Genomic DNA, 15,265 nt, shown 5'->3' with positions numbered 1-15,265 from the left:
TATTATCAGCAACCATCACTCCTGTTAGCTAATCCAAGTTTATAATTTTAAAAGGCTAATTGATCATTAGAAAACCCTTTTGCAAATATGTTAGCACAGCTGAAAACTGTTGTTCTGATTAAAGAAGCAATAAGACTGGCCTTCTTTAGACTAGTATTTGGACTATCTGGAGTATCAGCAGTTGTGGGTTCGATTACAGGCTCAAAATGGACAGAAACAAAGTACTTTCTTCTGAAACTCGTCAGTCTATTCTTGTTCTGAGAAATGAAGGCTATTCCATGTGAGAAATTGCCAAGAAACTGAAGATCTCGTACAATGCTGTGTACTACTCCCTTCACAGAACAGTGCAAACTGGCTATAACCAGACTAGAAAGAGGAGTGGGAGGCCCCGGTGCACAACTGAGCAAGAGGACAAGTACATTAGAGTGTCTAGTTTGAGGAACAGACGCCTCACAAATCCTCAACTGGCAGCTTCTTTAAATAGTACCCGCAAAACACCAGTCTCAACATCAACAGTGAAGAGGCGACTCCGGGAATGCCGGCCTTCTAGGCAGAGTTGCAAGGAAATAGCCATATTTCAGACGGACCAATAAAAAGAAAAGATTAAGGTGGGCAAAAGAACACAGACACCGGACAGAAGAACTCTGCCTAGAAGGCCAGCATCCCAGCCTTTCCACTGTTGACATTGAGACTGGTGTTTGCAGGTACTATTTAATGAAGCTGCCAGTTGAGGACTTGTGAGGCATGTTTTATGTCGGCAAAAAAATCACAGCACCCCTACCCCTAAACTACTTCTCGCGGCTATGTCCTTATGCTTCCAAAACCGTACTGCAAGTGATGCCTGTTCATTTTCAGCCCGAATGTCGCGCCTCTTAGTAAAACTCCCCCCTACAGAAGAGGCCTTCCTTCAATGACTCTTATGTGTAATATAATGGAACTGAGAGTCAAGACCAAGAGCTACACTTGCAGAACATCCAGAATATGTATATTTTTTGCATAATAATCTATTCAGAAATGATTATGCAATGAGGATTCATACATAACATTATTGTTTATTCCAAAGATCTGAAATGCATGCAAGTATGTATAATTGTAGCCTACTACTGAGAATCAGTTTGTCTCTCTTTAACAATTTGAAAGACAGTAAGCGGTATAGGCACTAGTAAGTCTTATTTAGGACTTGATTTTTACTGCAGTATTTTCATAGATTAAGTACTAAATTGGGTCAGTGTGTTGTACGGCATTAGTGAAGCAGGATTTTTGTGGAAACCTGCATATCATGAAATGTAAGGCTTGTAGATTTGTTATGTGTTAGATTATTCTGGGACACCAAAGAAGAAACCCAAGGCAGAATTCAATAGGTTACATCATTTCATCTTTATATAATTTCTATGGAACAAGAAGAAACAACATTTACAAACAGTAGAAGATGTGCTCAGATCTGTAGCAATCAGGTAAGATCCTTATTCACCCCGAGTCTCTTTTTCAGTTTGTATGACAAACCTTGGGGATGGGGATAGGGGAGAATGTGCATATTGTGGGTTGTGGAGTGAGGAGAGCTGGTGAATTCAGGGATTCTGCTGGTTTGATTCAATATGCGATCTGATCTGACACCACTGTGAGTTATGAAAATGCATGCACTCACTACTCTACTCTGGATAAGAGTGTCTGCTAATGGCACATCCCTCTCCCCAATACAATACAGAGCCTTCTCCAACATGACTTTCTCCAGTGCATAGTCCACTTCTTCATTGCCAACCCCCACCCTTTAGAGAGTCAATAACATTTCTATAGGCTCTGATCCATAAACTTGTCTTATGTACTGTGATTTTGCCCAGCAGATCCACCATATATTGGTATTATTTGAATAAGACAATATATTATTTACAACAACAAAATAATCTGAACAAAATGGAGTACAAAACCCAACATGCTTAGAGACACAGTGCTGTCTCTGTCTCCATTAAACCTGATGCAGATGTTACAGTACACAGAAAATAGCATTTCTATATGAAATCCCAGGCTGTTGAATATATATATAGACTTAATTGCATATTTAAACCCCAGACGTGTTTATAACTGAAATGGGAGTCATATGATCTTAAGTGTAAAGTTTATGTATTATTATTATATATACAGGATCTCTTTCTCTTATTCACACATTAAACCCCCACACATTCAGTCCCCAATAATGGTCCCTGACTCATCATTGTCCACAAACATCTTCTTCTCTGATTCTCTCTCAACTGTGGTTTGGCGATGGTCAGTAGATTAGGAATGAGTTAAACAAGTAAGTGAACAGTCAGTCTTTTGGTCTCTGGGTAAACAGCAATACACATGAATCTGTCCAGGAGGGTAACGGTAAGCGTAAAACACTGATGTACGTTCTAACAGACCATCTTTCACCAAATGGAGATCTTGAAGTTATTTGTGTGTGTGTGTGTGTATAAGTGTGTATAAGTGTGTATAAGTGTGTATAAGTGTGCATGAAAACAGGATGACGATCAAAATCTGTTCAATATTGTATTTTTTCAAACATGCTTCTTGAATATATATTTTTTGATATCCCCAAGTCATCATTGTTCTTCTCATGGAAAGTCTCCGGGCAGTCCTGCCCTAGAAAGTGGTGGTGGGCAAGTTGTGATAGGCTGTGTGTGTGTGTGGATGTGTGTGTTCAGGGCTGTTCAGGGGTCAATGCGGAAGGCCAGCAACTTGTCTGAGTGCAGGCTGTTGAGGGTGCGCAGGTCGGGCAGGCGCAGGAGCAGCTTGGGGAATATGGCAGCGCTCTCTTCAGGACGACGGCGGTGGATGAGAGAACGCATGGCGCGGATCAACCCTTCCTGGAGCTGTTCTACTGCACCCATGTCAGCGATGCCTGAACGGTCTGAGAAGACGAGAGGAGACAGGGTGAGAGTTTGTTTGAGAAACACCAATATCTATTTATGGATGTTGGCACAGCTTTGTGGTTGGTTAGTTTATCGTTATGCTCATGATTAAATACAAAAAAATATTTTTTTTTAAATTACACCATTCAAGTTACAAATGTAAGCCTATCTCCATACTGGTCAAGGTGCAAATGCAATTCTTTTTTTCTAAACTGGCTATTGTCATGTTGTTCAAACACTCCTACTCTTGCTTCAGAGATTAACTGAAAAATTAAGGAATTAAACAGCTCTTTGTCTCACCTGCAGAGACCAGCACGACGGCCATGAACAGAGCCATCTCTTCAGGCTCCAGCCTTAGAGTTCCCAGCTTCTCACTGAAGTCAAACATGGAGTTGAGCAGCGCCCCCATCCCCAGCGCCCGCAGGGAGGACAGAGGGTATGTCTGGCCGTTCAGGAAGGTCACCGTCCGCTCCTCAGGGTTGAACAGGGTGCAGTACCTCACCATCAACACCTGACCGAGACAGAAGACACAATGGAAGGTTAGCCAACATGGAGTGGGATTAAATGTATTGGGAGAGAAAATTAAGAGGTGTTTTTTACTTAATTTCAGCTGCAGTTACAAACAAATATCTTATTTAGGGCCGGTTTCCCGGGCCCAGATAAAGCCTAGTTCTTGACTAACCAAGCAGTTATTACCTGGAAGGTGCCTGATTTGAGCAGCATGACCTGGTCGTGCTGGCTGAGCTCCTGGAAGCCAGGGATGCCCTTGGCAAACTCCACCACTTCCCTCACTGCTGGGGTGAAACAGTGGGAGAAAGCCTCCCATACCTGCTGGCCGGAACGACTGGCCGCAGAGACAGGACACGCATTGAGAGGACAAGCCTGAGAGAGTTAAGAGAGGGTTAGATAGAGAGAGAAAGTTGGTAAAGTTGGTAAAGTTATCTACTTCACTTGCTATGGCAATGTTAACATATGTTTCCCATGCCAATAAAGCCCCTTGAATTTAATTAGATAGAGAGTTAGATACAGATAGATTATAATCACACTATACTATTCGTTTTGCAGCTTAACAAAAGTCAAGTTTAAGACCAACTTTATAAAAACTCTCCATTTACTCACCAGCACTTTGGTGCCCGCTGCTAACTTCCATGGACAGGAAGTCTGAGTTTGGGTCTCTTGGGTCTCTTCCTTAATGGAGAAACAGTTGTGATCGGTCGGGCTGCCCCGTTGAGGCGTGTCGATATTGGACTGTCCATGATTCTGATTGGATGTCGCAGAGTAACTATAGCAACTGTTGTCCACAGATGGGAATGTATGGTGGTTGTCATTGGTTACTGAGCAGCAAGGGGCGGGGCCTGCAGGACAGGACTGATACCCCTGAGTAGAGCCGGAGGAGCCATGGGAGGTCTCCTGAGATGCGTTACTCTTGAAGGGGCAGGATGTTGGGAGGTTGTTATTTTTGTTATTAATGTTGATGCCCGTCTTGGCTGCCCTGCCTTGGCTGCTGGCGAAGATGTCCTGATAGGACCGTGAGATGGCTCTGATTGCCTCTTTAGAGGGAACCTCTGCTGGGCTGAGAGGGGCTTCGGAGATGGGGGAGGAGTCTACGTCCATGGTGGTGTTAGACTCGTTCAGGCTGTTCATGTAGTTTTGCATCTCCTCCAGAAGCCTCTGCTTCTCCCTCTTAGGGATACGGCCAAAACGCACAGCTGAGGAAGACACAAACAGAAGGGAATGGTTAACACCTATAGTAGCCTACATGATAACACTTGGAGTAATGTGTTTAAATGGTCTGTACAGAAACCAAAATATTCACACATATCCTTAAATACTAAAATGTGTTAATTGTATCTTGCTGTATCTTCAATATGGATGAATCTGAGCAGATTGTGTTAGTCTTGTAGTGGACCCCACAACTCCATCTCCTCCTCCCTATTCCCCTCTCCTCTTCCCTACTCCCTCTCCTCCTTCCTATCCCAACTCCTCCTCCCTATCCCCTCTCCTCCTCCCTATTCCCCTCTCCTCTTCCCTACTCCCTCTCCTCCTTCCTATCCCAACTCCTCCTCCCTATCCCCTCTCCTCCTCCCTACCCTCACTTCCTATTCCCTCTCCTCCTTCCTATCCCCTCTCCTCCTCCCTATCCCCGCTCCTCCTCCCTATCCCCTCTCCTCCTTCAATACCCCCTCTCCTCCTATTCCCCTCCTCCCTATCCCCCCTTCAAAAATATCCATCTGCTGGCGATGCTATTGATAGACCCCCTCTCTCTCCATCTCTCTCTCCGTCTCTCCTTCCTTCCTTCCCTCCCTCCCTCTCTGCTCTGTAAGTAGGGCAGTGGGTCATCATGAACATGATGTCACTGCTACTGTGGCGGACAGAGAAAAAGAGAGAGGCTCTCCGCACGCAGGAAGGAGAGGTTGCAGAGAACGAGGGATGGAGGAAGGAGAGGTTGCAGAGAAGGAGGGAGGCAGGAAGGATAGTTTGCAGTGAAGGAGGGGGTAAGTGACAGTGAAGAGGAGGAATGAAGTAGGAAATTACAGAGAGAAAGTGGTGAGTGAGGAGAGTGAGACGCCACAAGGTGGAATGTGAGATAAGAAGTAGACTTCATACGACAGTCCTGCCTCGTGAAAGTTCTTCAACCAAGCCAGCACAATGCATGAGGCAAAATTTAAATCAATATAAAGAATGATTAATAAGAGTGCAATCATGAACATATAAATGTATGTTGTAGAAACAAACTAACTTACAGTGTTTGAGGGCAAAACAAGATACTGCACTAAGCTATGACATTGGAGGAGTTATGTGTGTTGCTTTAGTTACAGATGTGAACTGTGAACATCTGTGGTAAAGATCCAATGCAGCCTTTTTTATCTCAATATCAAATAATTTCTGGGTACTGTGATTGTTTTCAATTAAAATTGTAAAAATAAGAAAAAAATTGCTTCTGGGCGTGCTTTGCTTCAGGAGGGACTGGTGCACTTCACAAAATAGATGGCATCATGAGGGAGGAAAATTATGTGGATATATTGAAGCAACATCTCAAGACAGTCAGGAAGTGAAAGCTTGGTCGCAAATGGGTCTTCCAAATGGACAATGACCCCTAGCATATGTCCAAAGTTGTGGCAAAATGGCTTAAGGACAACAAAGTCAAGGTATTGGAGTGGCCATCACAAAGCCCTGACCTCAATCCTATACAACATTTGTGGGCAGAACTGAAAAAGCATGTGCGAGAAAGGAGGCCTACAAACCTGACTCAGTTACACCAGCTCTGTCAGGAGGAATGGGCCAAAATTCACCCAACTTATTGTGGGAAGCTTGTGGAAGGCTACCCAACACGTTTGAGCCAAGTTAAACAATTTAAAGGCAATGCTACCAAATACTAATTGAGTGTATGTAAACTTCTGACCCACTGGGAATGTGATGAAAGAAATAAATCATTCTCTCTACTATTATTCTGACATTTCACATTCTTAAAGTAAAGTAGTGATCCTAACTGACCTAAGACAGGGAATTTTTACCAGGATTAAATGTCGGGAATTGTGAAAAACTGAGTTTAAATGTATTTGGCTAARTTGTATGTAAACCTCCGACTTCAACTGTATATAATAAACACAGGATATTCATGTTTTTTACTGCACTGGGCCTTTAACATATCTGGCATCATTACATGATTGGATGGGTCTCTGCACTGTCCCTAAAGATCATTGACCTAGATCGAGCTAAAGGGCTATACACAGTGGCATGAGGTTAGAGGAGATCTGCTATGTTAGTTTATATGGATTTACTATTATATGGCAAGAAATTAGTCTGTAGCGTCTAGTCATTACAGTATGGACTGTATCTTTAAGAAGATTAACTGGTTTCAGGGAGGGAAAGTATGCCACTACTGTGCCAACTGACTGAAATATTTGCCTTGCCTATACGGTATCACAAGACACAGAATCACACATCAGGCTCCTGAGAATTTAGGGCGTATTCTTTCATGTGGACTGTAGGCAGTTGACTGAGGTTTTCCTGTTTTCGCAACGGTTGCAGCAGAAGGAAAGAGGTTTCTAGGTTGCGGTTCTTGACAATTGCGAGAACATATTTTTTAATAGGGTCAATATGAGTGTTTGTTCCCTTAAAAAAACTCTACACTACCCTCGTTTCTTGTACTCAACCTTTGAGCAACCAAACTGTCGACCGCATGCATAAATCACGCTTGGTTCTCTCATAGATTAAGCAATAGAGAAAACTAGAGATAACTACAACAATACTGACAGGAAGAAGAGTAGGAGACAGGCAAACTATTCGAAAGAGGTCACGAGGAACCACTATTTTTGCTTTGCTTTTTTAGATAAACCGAAACTTATTCTCGTAATCTGCTATGATGGGGCAATTTATCAATATTTAGCTTATTAAGACTAAAAGCGTATGATACGATTGATTAATTGCGTGTCAAGGACAGGCTGTTTTGTTCCTGCATCTCAAGCTTAATTGTTTGCTGTATCCCTAATTAATTCCACAAGATGTTATAAGGGCAAACAGTACACAAGGTAATCAAGTTGCCCCTGTTCCAATTTCCCAAAATAATTCCTGTTTGCTGCAGTTTTCTGGAAGACAGATAGCTTTTGGGACTTCAAGGCTCCTGTTCTCATAAATCACTGTCGGAGAGGAGAGTGGGATGGGGGTGAGGAGAGTGGGATGGAGGAAGAGCACAGGATGAAAGTGGGATGGAGGAGAGGAGAGTGTGATGTAGGCAGAGGAGTGTGATGGAGGAGAGGAGAATGGGATGGAGGAGAGGAGAGTGTGATGGAGGCAGAGGAGAGTGTGATGTAGGCAGAGGAGAGTGATGGAGGAGAGGAGAATGGGATGGAGGAGAGGAGAGTGTAATGGAGGAAGAGGAGAGGGTGGTGGGGGGAGAGGAGAGTGATGGAGGAGAGGAGAATGGGATGGAGGAGAGGAGAGTGTAATGGAGGAGGAGAATGTGATGGAGAAGAGGAGAATGGGATGGAGGAGAGGAGAGTGTGATGGAGGCAGAGGAGAGTGTAATGGAGGAGAGGAGAGTGTGATGGAGGCAGAGGAGTGTAATGGAGGAGAGGAGAGTGTGATGGAGGGAGAGGAGAGTGGGATAGAGGGAGAGGAGAGTGGGATGGAGGGAGAGGAGAGTGGGATGGAGGAAGAGCACAGGAGGAGAGGTCATGGAACATGGAGGAGAGGAACACGGAGAGGGGCAGGGACAAGAGAGGAGAGAGGGGGAATCTGAACAAGAAAAAGGCAGACTGACTTGGAAACGTTTGAATGTGCAAGAGGCTGTGTGGATATAGGGTATTTTCCTACGTCTGCCCTTCAACAGTAGGCCCTTCAACAGTAGGCCAGTGCAATGTCTCAGGTGAAAGATGTATTTTTTTATTTTACCTTTATTTAACTAGGCAAGTCAGTTAAGAACAAATTCACCCCTCAGAGCCTGGTTCCTCTCTAGGTTTCTTCCTAGGTTTTGGCCTTTCTAGGGAGTTTTTCCTAGCCACCGTGCTTCTACACCTGCATTGCTTGCTGTTTGGGGTTTTAGGCTGGGTTTCTGTACAGCACTTTGAGATATCAGCTGATGTAAGAAGGGCTATATAAATACATTTGATTTGATTTATTTATTTACTATGACGGCCTAGGAACAGTCGGTTAACTGCCTTGTTCAGGGGCAGAACGACAGACTTTTACCTTGTCAGCTCTGGGATTCGATCTAGCAACCTTTCGGTTACTGGCCCAACGCTCTAATCACTAGACTACCTGCCGATAAAAAGATAAGGTCGGTGCAGTGCTGATGGAGCTAGTAACTGATAAACTCTCATAGGATGGCCTCAAAAGACTCTCTGCCCTCTCTGCCCCTTGAGCCTGCACTATCATTAAGATTTCACTATAACTCTTACAATCTCTGGACATGCCAACGAAGAGGCATTTCTTGAAGCGACAGTGTTGGCAACGGTTGCGGTTCATTCTCATGATGAGGCAGTTCTCATTTTTCACACACATCTTGTAGTTGATGTTCTGCTGGATGCTGCGACGGAAGAAACCCTAGACAGGAAATACAAGCAGATGTACAGTTAGTTTGCATCCTGGTTGGTTTTAATGGTAATATAGACTGTGTAATGTAATCATATCATATCATATACAGTTTGTGTTTATTTGTAATGGTCTTTACCTTGCAACCCTCACAAGCGTGCACTCCGTAGTGGAACCCAGATGCAATGTCTCCACACACTTTGCACAGGAGCACCATCCCACCAGCCTCTGTAGACATAGCAAGAGAGAGGCACAGATAATCAGAAATGTGATCAGATCAGTGAGCCTACGAGGGTGAATACCAACCAATTGTACAAGCAACAAAAGGTGTGTACAGTCAACTAAAAGATTCAGGGGACATGGGTAATGGATAAGGTGGATATTCAGGTTCAGGAAGTAAAGAAGAAAAATAACACATTGCTAAACAACTCACTGGTGAAAGTTCCTGTGAATCCACATGGTCTTGTCCCAGCGATGGGGTGTTGGTAGGTGTGCTGGTGGGTGGATGTTGATGTAGCCACATTGTAGACTTCTGGGAACTGGAACACCAGTTTGGAAGATGGAGGGGTACATCTTCCTCCTCTCTGGCCCTTCAGGGACCCCAGGGGCCCGAGCTCTGTGAAGGTGATCTCCTCTGGGGAGGAGGGCTGGGAGTGGGAGGAGGGGGGGGACTCGGTCTGGTACCCACTGGACGGGCTGCCGGGGCTGGCACTGCCAGAGGAGCCCGCATACAGAATAACACCACCTGTTCGCAAAACAGAGATAGAGCAGGGAGTTAGTCAGGTAGCCGACACAAAAGAGCTGAGAAGTTTACTCTGAAAAGGAGCTTAAAGTATCAAAGTTCATGCTGTAGTTTAGGATGCCATATTCAACAAGCAAAAACCTTCATTTGAAAGGGCTGTACTGAATTAATTTTGGTGTTGAAAAATATGCAATTTATATAAGCGCATAACATGTTTTGGAACAGCAAGTTTTACTGTGATGTCATGTTGCACATCCCTCTGACCCTGCAAAGGAGATCAGCTCTGAGAATGTGCTGCAAGCGTCCTGCCTCATCATGATATGAATTGAATAGATATAATTGTGCATTCAAGCGCATGCAGGGAGAGTGGAGCAAGGTAAAACATGTGGGAAACACAGCGCATGCAGGGAGAGGTGGAGGCGGAGGTAAAACATGTGGGAAACACTTGGTTATGGTACTTAAGCTGACTCTAGGTTGTATTGATTTATTGTAATGGCGAACTTTCATCCTGTTTGAATTGCTGTGTTTTGCGTGGCTGGCAGCGGCATGCAGGGAGAGTTGGCAGCACAAGTTAAAACATGTGGGAAACACAGCGCATGCAGGGAGAGTGGAGCAAGGTAAAACATGTGGGAAACACAGTGCATGGCTTCTGTGCCAACCAAATTCTAAATATGCACATTTTCCCAACAGTGGTGTGTTTCCAACAAACTGACTCCTTTTCGCTTATGTTTTCATGTTGGCCTACCGAATAAAAGTCGAATATTCAATGTGTTTCAGTCACATTTTCTAATTTTCAAACAAATTTGCGTTAAATATAAAACGTGACTACTTTGGTCTTGGCACGTGCGTGCTGTAGCCAATAGCTCACAGATACAGTGAAGGGTAGGCTGTGTGGGTTGGCTAATCTACTTGATGAGATTATTATAAAAGCGAAAACGTTTGTATTTTAACGACACAAAAACATCCCACCATGTCGAACGAACATAATATCTGTCTGCATTTATACAATTACACAGAAACTTCCTGTTTTCATCACAGCTGTCATTATTTCGTTTTATAAAATATGACGTTAGGCTACTCGCATAAAAACTGTGTATGGAAACGTGGTTATTGAAACATATTTTTTGCGTCAGGCAAACCACAGTATTTATTTTCGGTCGTTATAAATAGGCTAACAGTAAGGAAATTAACTTAGCGTTTTATCTCTGTTTTTCATACGTTTTTAGGYCCCTACGCCTTTCGCTGCCTTCGCATCCTCTCTCCTCGCATCTCTGTTGTTCATGAGCTGTCCACGCGCTGAGACACCACTGCGCGCGCTCACATGTTTGCGCGAGGTAAACTGCCTATACTATAGCCCGCTCTGTTGGCACTGTGCCCAAGCCAGCTAGCAGCAAGACACCTGACCGACGACTTACATGGACCCCTGACACCGTTAATGCGCTGACCAAATCCACAGTCTCGTGTAGATAGTTAAAACAATCACCACCCGGTTCTGTGTGGCTCAGTTGGATCCACTGGGGACCAGTACGGGGGAAATTATGAAAATAAATGCACACACTACTGTAAGTCGCTATTGACAAGACCGTCTGCTAAAATGTAAAAATGGGTCCATGATTTTAGAAATATATGTATGGTGGGGGGGCGCCCCGGGAATGGTATAGAGAGGTACTTACTTACCGACTTTATTGTCCCCATGGGGAAATTTTGTTGCAGTGTCATGTACACGTTTATGGTGGCGTTTAAATACAAAACAAAATTGACAATACAACTTTCATAACAGTTACATACCAATAAAACATTAAAAAAAGACTAGCCTGCTGGCCTTACTGAGTAGATAGGAACATTAGCCTGAGCTATTTTGGAGGGATATCACACCTGGCACAAATGATTGTCTAGTTCTGTTTTTCCTGCTGAGGGGTGCCCTATACCTGCGCCCAGAGGGGAGTAGTTCAAAGTCCGGGTACAGGGGGTGGCTTGGGTTTAAAACTATTTTGTGAGCCTTGTGGAGGGCCCTGACCTTAAAGATCTCATCCAGACCTGTCTGTTTGACTTCAAGTACCTTGCTTGCTGTGGTGATAATCCTCAGCTTATTTCTCTGGTTGACAGTGGCATTGCCAAACCAACAAACAATACAAAAAGTTAAAATACTCTCAATGATAACAGAGTCAGTATAGTACAGTCTACATTAAAACCTGTTTGGGATAGGGGGCAGCATTTTAACTTTTGGATGAATAGCGTGCCCAGAGTGAACTGCCTCCTATGCTAATATATGCATATTATTATTAGTATTGGATAGAAAACACTCTGATGTTTCTAAAACTGTTTGAATGATGTCTGTGAGTATAACAGAACTCATATGGCAGGTGAAAACCTGAGAAAAATCCAACCAGGAAGTGGGAAATCTGAGGTTTGTAGTTTTTCAAAGCTTGGCCTACCGAATACACAGTGTCTATGGGGTCAAGTTGCACTTCCTAAGGCTTCCACTAGATGTCAACCGTCTTTAGAAACGTGTTTCAGGGTTCTGCTATAAAGGAGGGGGGAATGGGAGCTGAATGAGTCATGGGTCTGGCAGAGTGTCTCAGGCTCATGACGCGCGGTCCCGACAGAGTTAGCTCTCGTTCCAGTGCTTTTCTACAGACAATGGAATTCTCCGGTTGGAACATTATTGAAGTTTTACGTTAAAAACATCCTAAAGATTGATTCCATACATCGTTTGACATGTTTCTATGACCTGTAACGGAAGTCTTTGTCTGGACATAGTGCTCGCGCCTCATGAAGATAGATTACTGGGCTGAACACGCTAACAACAAGTGGCTATTTGGACATAAATTATGGACTTTATGGAACAAATCAGTCATTTATTGAAATCTGACACAGCGGTTGCATTAAGGAGAAGTCTATCTTTAATTCTGTGAATAACATTTGTATCTTTTATCAATGTTTATTATGAGTATTTCTGTGAAATGATGTAGCTATCTGCAAAATCACCGGATGTTTTGGAATCAAAACGTAACGAGCCAATGTAAACTGAGATTTTTGGATATAAATATGCACATTATCGAACAAAACATACATGTATTGTGTAACATGATGTCCTATGAGTGTCATCTGATGAAGATCATCAAAGGTTAGTGATTAATTTTATCTATATTTCTGCTTTTTGTGACTCCTATCTTCGKCTGGAAAAATGGCTGTGTGTTTTTTTGACTTGGCTCTGACCTAACATAATCATATGTTGTGCTTTCACTGTAAAGCCTTTTTGAAATCGGACACGATGGGTAGATTAACAAGAAGTGTATCTTTCATTTGCTGTATTGGACTTGTTAATGTGTGAAAGTTACATATTTCAAAAAAATATTTTTGAATTTCGGGCGCTGCCTTTTCAGTGGCATGTTGTCGAGGGGTTCCGGAGTCCCCGGCGACGACCCACGGTCCGGTTTCTCCGGCGACGACCCACGGTCTGGTTCCTCCGGCGCCGACCCACGGTCCATTTCCTCTGGCGACGACCCACAGTCCGGGGCCTCCGGCAACGATCCCCGCACCAGAGCCGCCATTGAAGATGACGTATCCGCGAGCAGAATGGGTACTTCGCCCCGCACCGGAGCAGCTCCCGACGGTAGATGCCCACCCGGACCCTCCCCTATTGAGTCAGGTTTTGCGGTCAGAGTCCGCACCTTTGGGGGGGGGGGGGTACTGTCACGCCCTGACCATAGAAAGCTGTTTATTCTCTCTATGTTGGTTAGTTCGGGGTGTGACTAGGGTGGGTCATCTAGTTGATTTATATTTATATGTTGGCCTGGTATGGTTCCCAATCAGAGGCAGCTGTTTATGGTTGTCTCTGATTGGGGATCATATTTAGGCAGCCATTTCCCCTTTGTGTTTTGTGGGATCTTGACTATGGATAGTTGCCTGTTAGCACTATTGTTTAGCTTCAGGTTTCATTTGAGATTTATTGTTTTATTTTGTTTTGCTGTGAGTTTCACTTAGTAATAAAAAGATGTGGAACGCAGATCACGCTGCGCTTTGGTCCACTTATTATAACGATCGTGACAGGGAAACATGACCATCTGTCATTTTTCTTTCCTCTTGTTGTCTTCCCTGTTTTTCCCTTGATTGTTAACACAGCAGAGCTAGTGCTAGTCTTTTGACAGGGACCTCCTGGTCCTGCCCTGGCCTGCCACTTCCTGAGACTGGAAACAGACAGCCTGCTGCTGACCCAGCCAGGACTTGCCCCACCTTCACCCACACACAAATATTTTGGCATGTCCACCTGAACACTCACGTGAGCTACTTTTATGTTAGTTTGTGTGCGTGAGGGGCCCTCAACTGGTGCCATAAATGTGATACATAAATTATCAGCTTTTACTGTCCCCAAGGCAAAGCTTGACTATACTGCTATATACTGCACTGCAATAATATGTCATCTACTTGACCAGTGGCTAAGTAGAGTATATGGCCTTTGTGTCAAGTCAACTAACTCAAATTCAGAGAACATGGCCCTCATGAGAGTATAGAAAACCATAGGGGGCCATAGGACTTTAGGAATGTAAATTGGCTTTGATGTTCAGCCAGAAGGATAGCACATAGCCTATAGCACGCACCAGAGGATACCCAATGTAACCCTTGGAATAGACAGAATAGGAGCCATACACTCACTAGCACAAGCTAGTTAAAATGCACGTTAGTGCAGACAGACACTACTGTTAATTGTGGAATCAGCAGCAGGTTGGGAAGTGAGGAGAGCAGTTTCCCATCGTGACCTTAACCAACCCGTTCTGCCACTAATCTATCTGCCTGAGTGGAGGTGTAGAGCCAGGCAGGCTGTCTGCAGGCTGTCAGGCAGGCTGAGGCTGTCAGGCGGGGAAACGTGAGCGCTGAGCACTTAACAGGCACAACAATCCTTGCCCCCCCCCCCCCCCCTCCCCCATTATAGCCTTCCCCTGGTTTGTTCTCTGTGCTACACTATGCTACAGCTGTAAGCCTGGCAAGGCTGCTAGTGTTTTCCTAGCTTGTTTTGCCTTTGCAATGACTTGTCATGAAGGATAGGGTTGAGGTAGAGAATAGGGTGGAGGTAGAGAGTAGGGTTGAGGTAGAGTGGAGGAAGAGGATAGGGTGGAGGTAGAGGGTAGGGTTGAGGTAGAGGGTAGGGTGGAGGTAGAGGATAGGGTTGAGGTAGAGGGTTGGGTTGAGGTAGAGGGAATGGTTGCGGGTAGGATTGAGGTAGAGGTTAGGGTGGAGGTAGAGGTAGAGGGTAGATCCTCTCCCGCTAACCTCCACTCCTACCTACCTCAATCCTAACCTCTACCTCAACCCTACTTTCTACCCTCTATCTCCACCTTAACCTCTACTCCACCCTACCCTCAACCCTAACCTCTACCTCAATCCTACCTCTACTCTCTACCTCCACCCTACCTCTTCCTCCCACCCTACCCTCTTTCTCCACCTACTCTCTACTCTCTACCTCCACCCTACCCTCTTCCTCCACCTACCCTCTTCCTCCACCCTACCCTCTTACCCTCAACCCTACCCTCTTCTTCCACCCTACCCTCTACCTCCACCCTACCTCTGCCCTCAACCCTAACCTCTACCTCAATCCTACTTTTTA

The 15,265-nt window shown here is 44.5% G+C and overlaps 1 protein-coding gene across 1 annotated transcript in view; it reads right to left on the bottom strand.

Annotated features, from left to right (window-relative positions):
* Positions 1–1,353: 1,353 nt before the first annotated feature.
* The window catches only part of LOC111966794 (nuclear receptor subfamily 1 group D member 1), a 45,573-nt gene continuing 31,661 nt past the window's right edge, over positions 1,354–15,265 (bottom strand). Inside the window, exons 2-8 of the mRNA XM_023991729.2 lie at positions 9,352–9,663; positions 9,058–9,146; positions 8,786–8,930; positions 4,005–4,594; positions 3,582–3,767; positions 3,186–3,396; positions 1,354–2,884 (exon numbers count right to left, since the gene is read on the bottom strand). Coding sequence (XP_023847497.1) covers positions 2,685–2,884; positions 3,186–3,396; positions 3,582–3,767; positions 4,005–4,594; positions 8,786–8,930; positions 9,058–9,146; positions 9,352–9,663 — 1,733 coding nt within the window. The 3' untranslated portion in view covers positions 1,354–2,684. The remainder of the gene's footprint in view (positions 2,885–3,185; positions 3,397–3,581; positions 3,768–4,004; positions 4,595–8,785; positions 8,931–9,057; positions 9,147–9,351; positions 9,664–15,265) is intronic.

The sequence above is a fragment of the Salvelinus sp. IW2-2015 genome, linkage group LG7, assembly GCF_002910315.2.
Source record: "Salvelinus sp. IW2-2015 linkage group LG7, ASM291031v2, whole genome shotgun sequence".
NCBI lineage: Eukaryota > Metazoa > Chordata > Actinopteri > Salmoniformes > Salmonidae > Salvelinus > Salvelinus sp. IW2-2015.
Note: the sequence above shows the minus strand (reverse complement) of the source record. Positions and strands in the feature narration are given on the sequence as shown.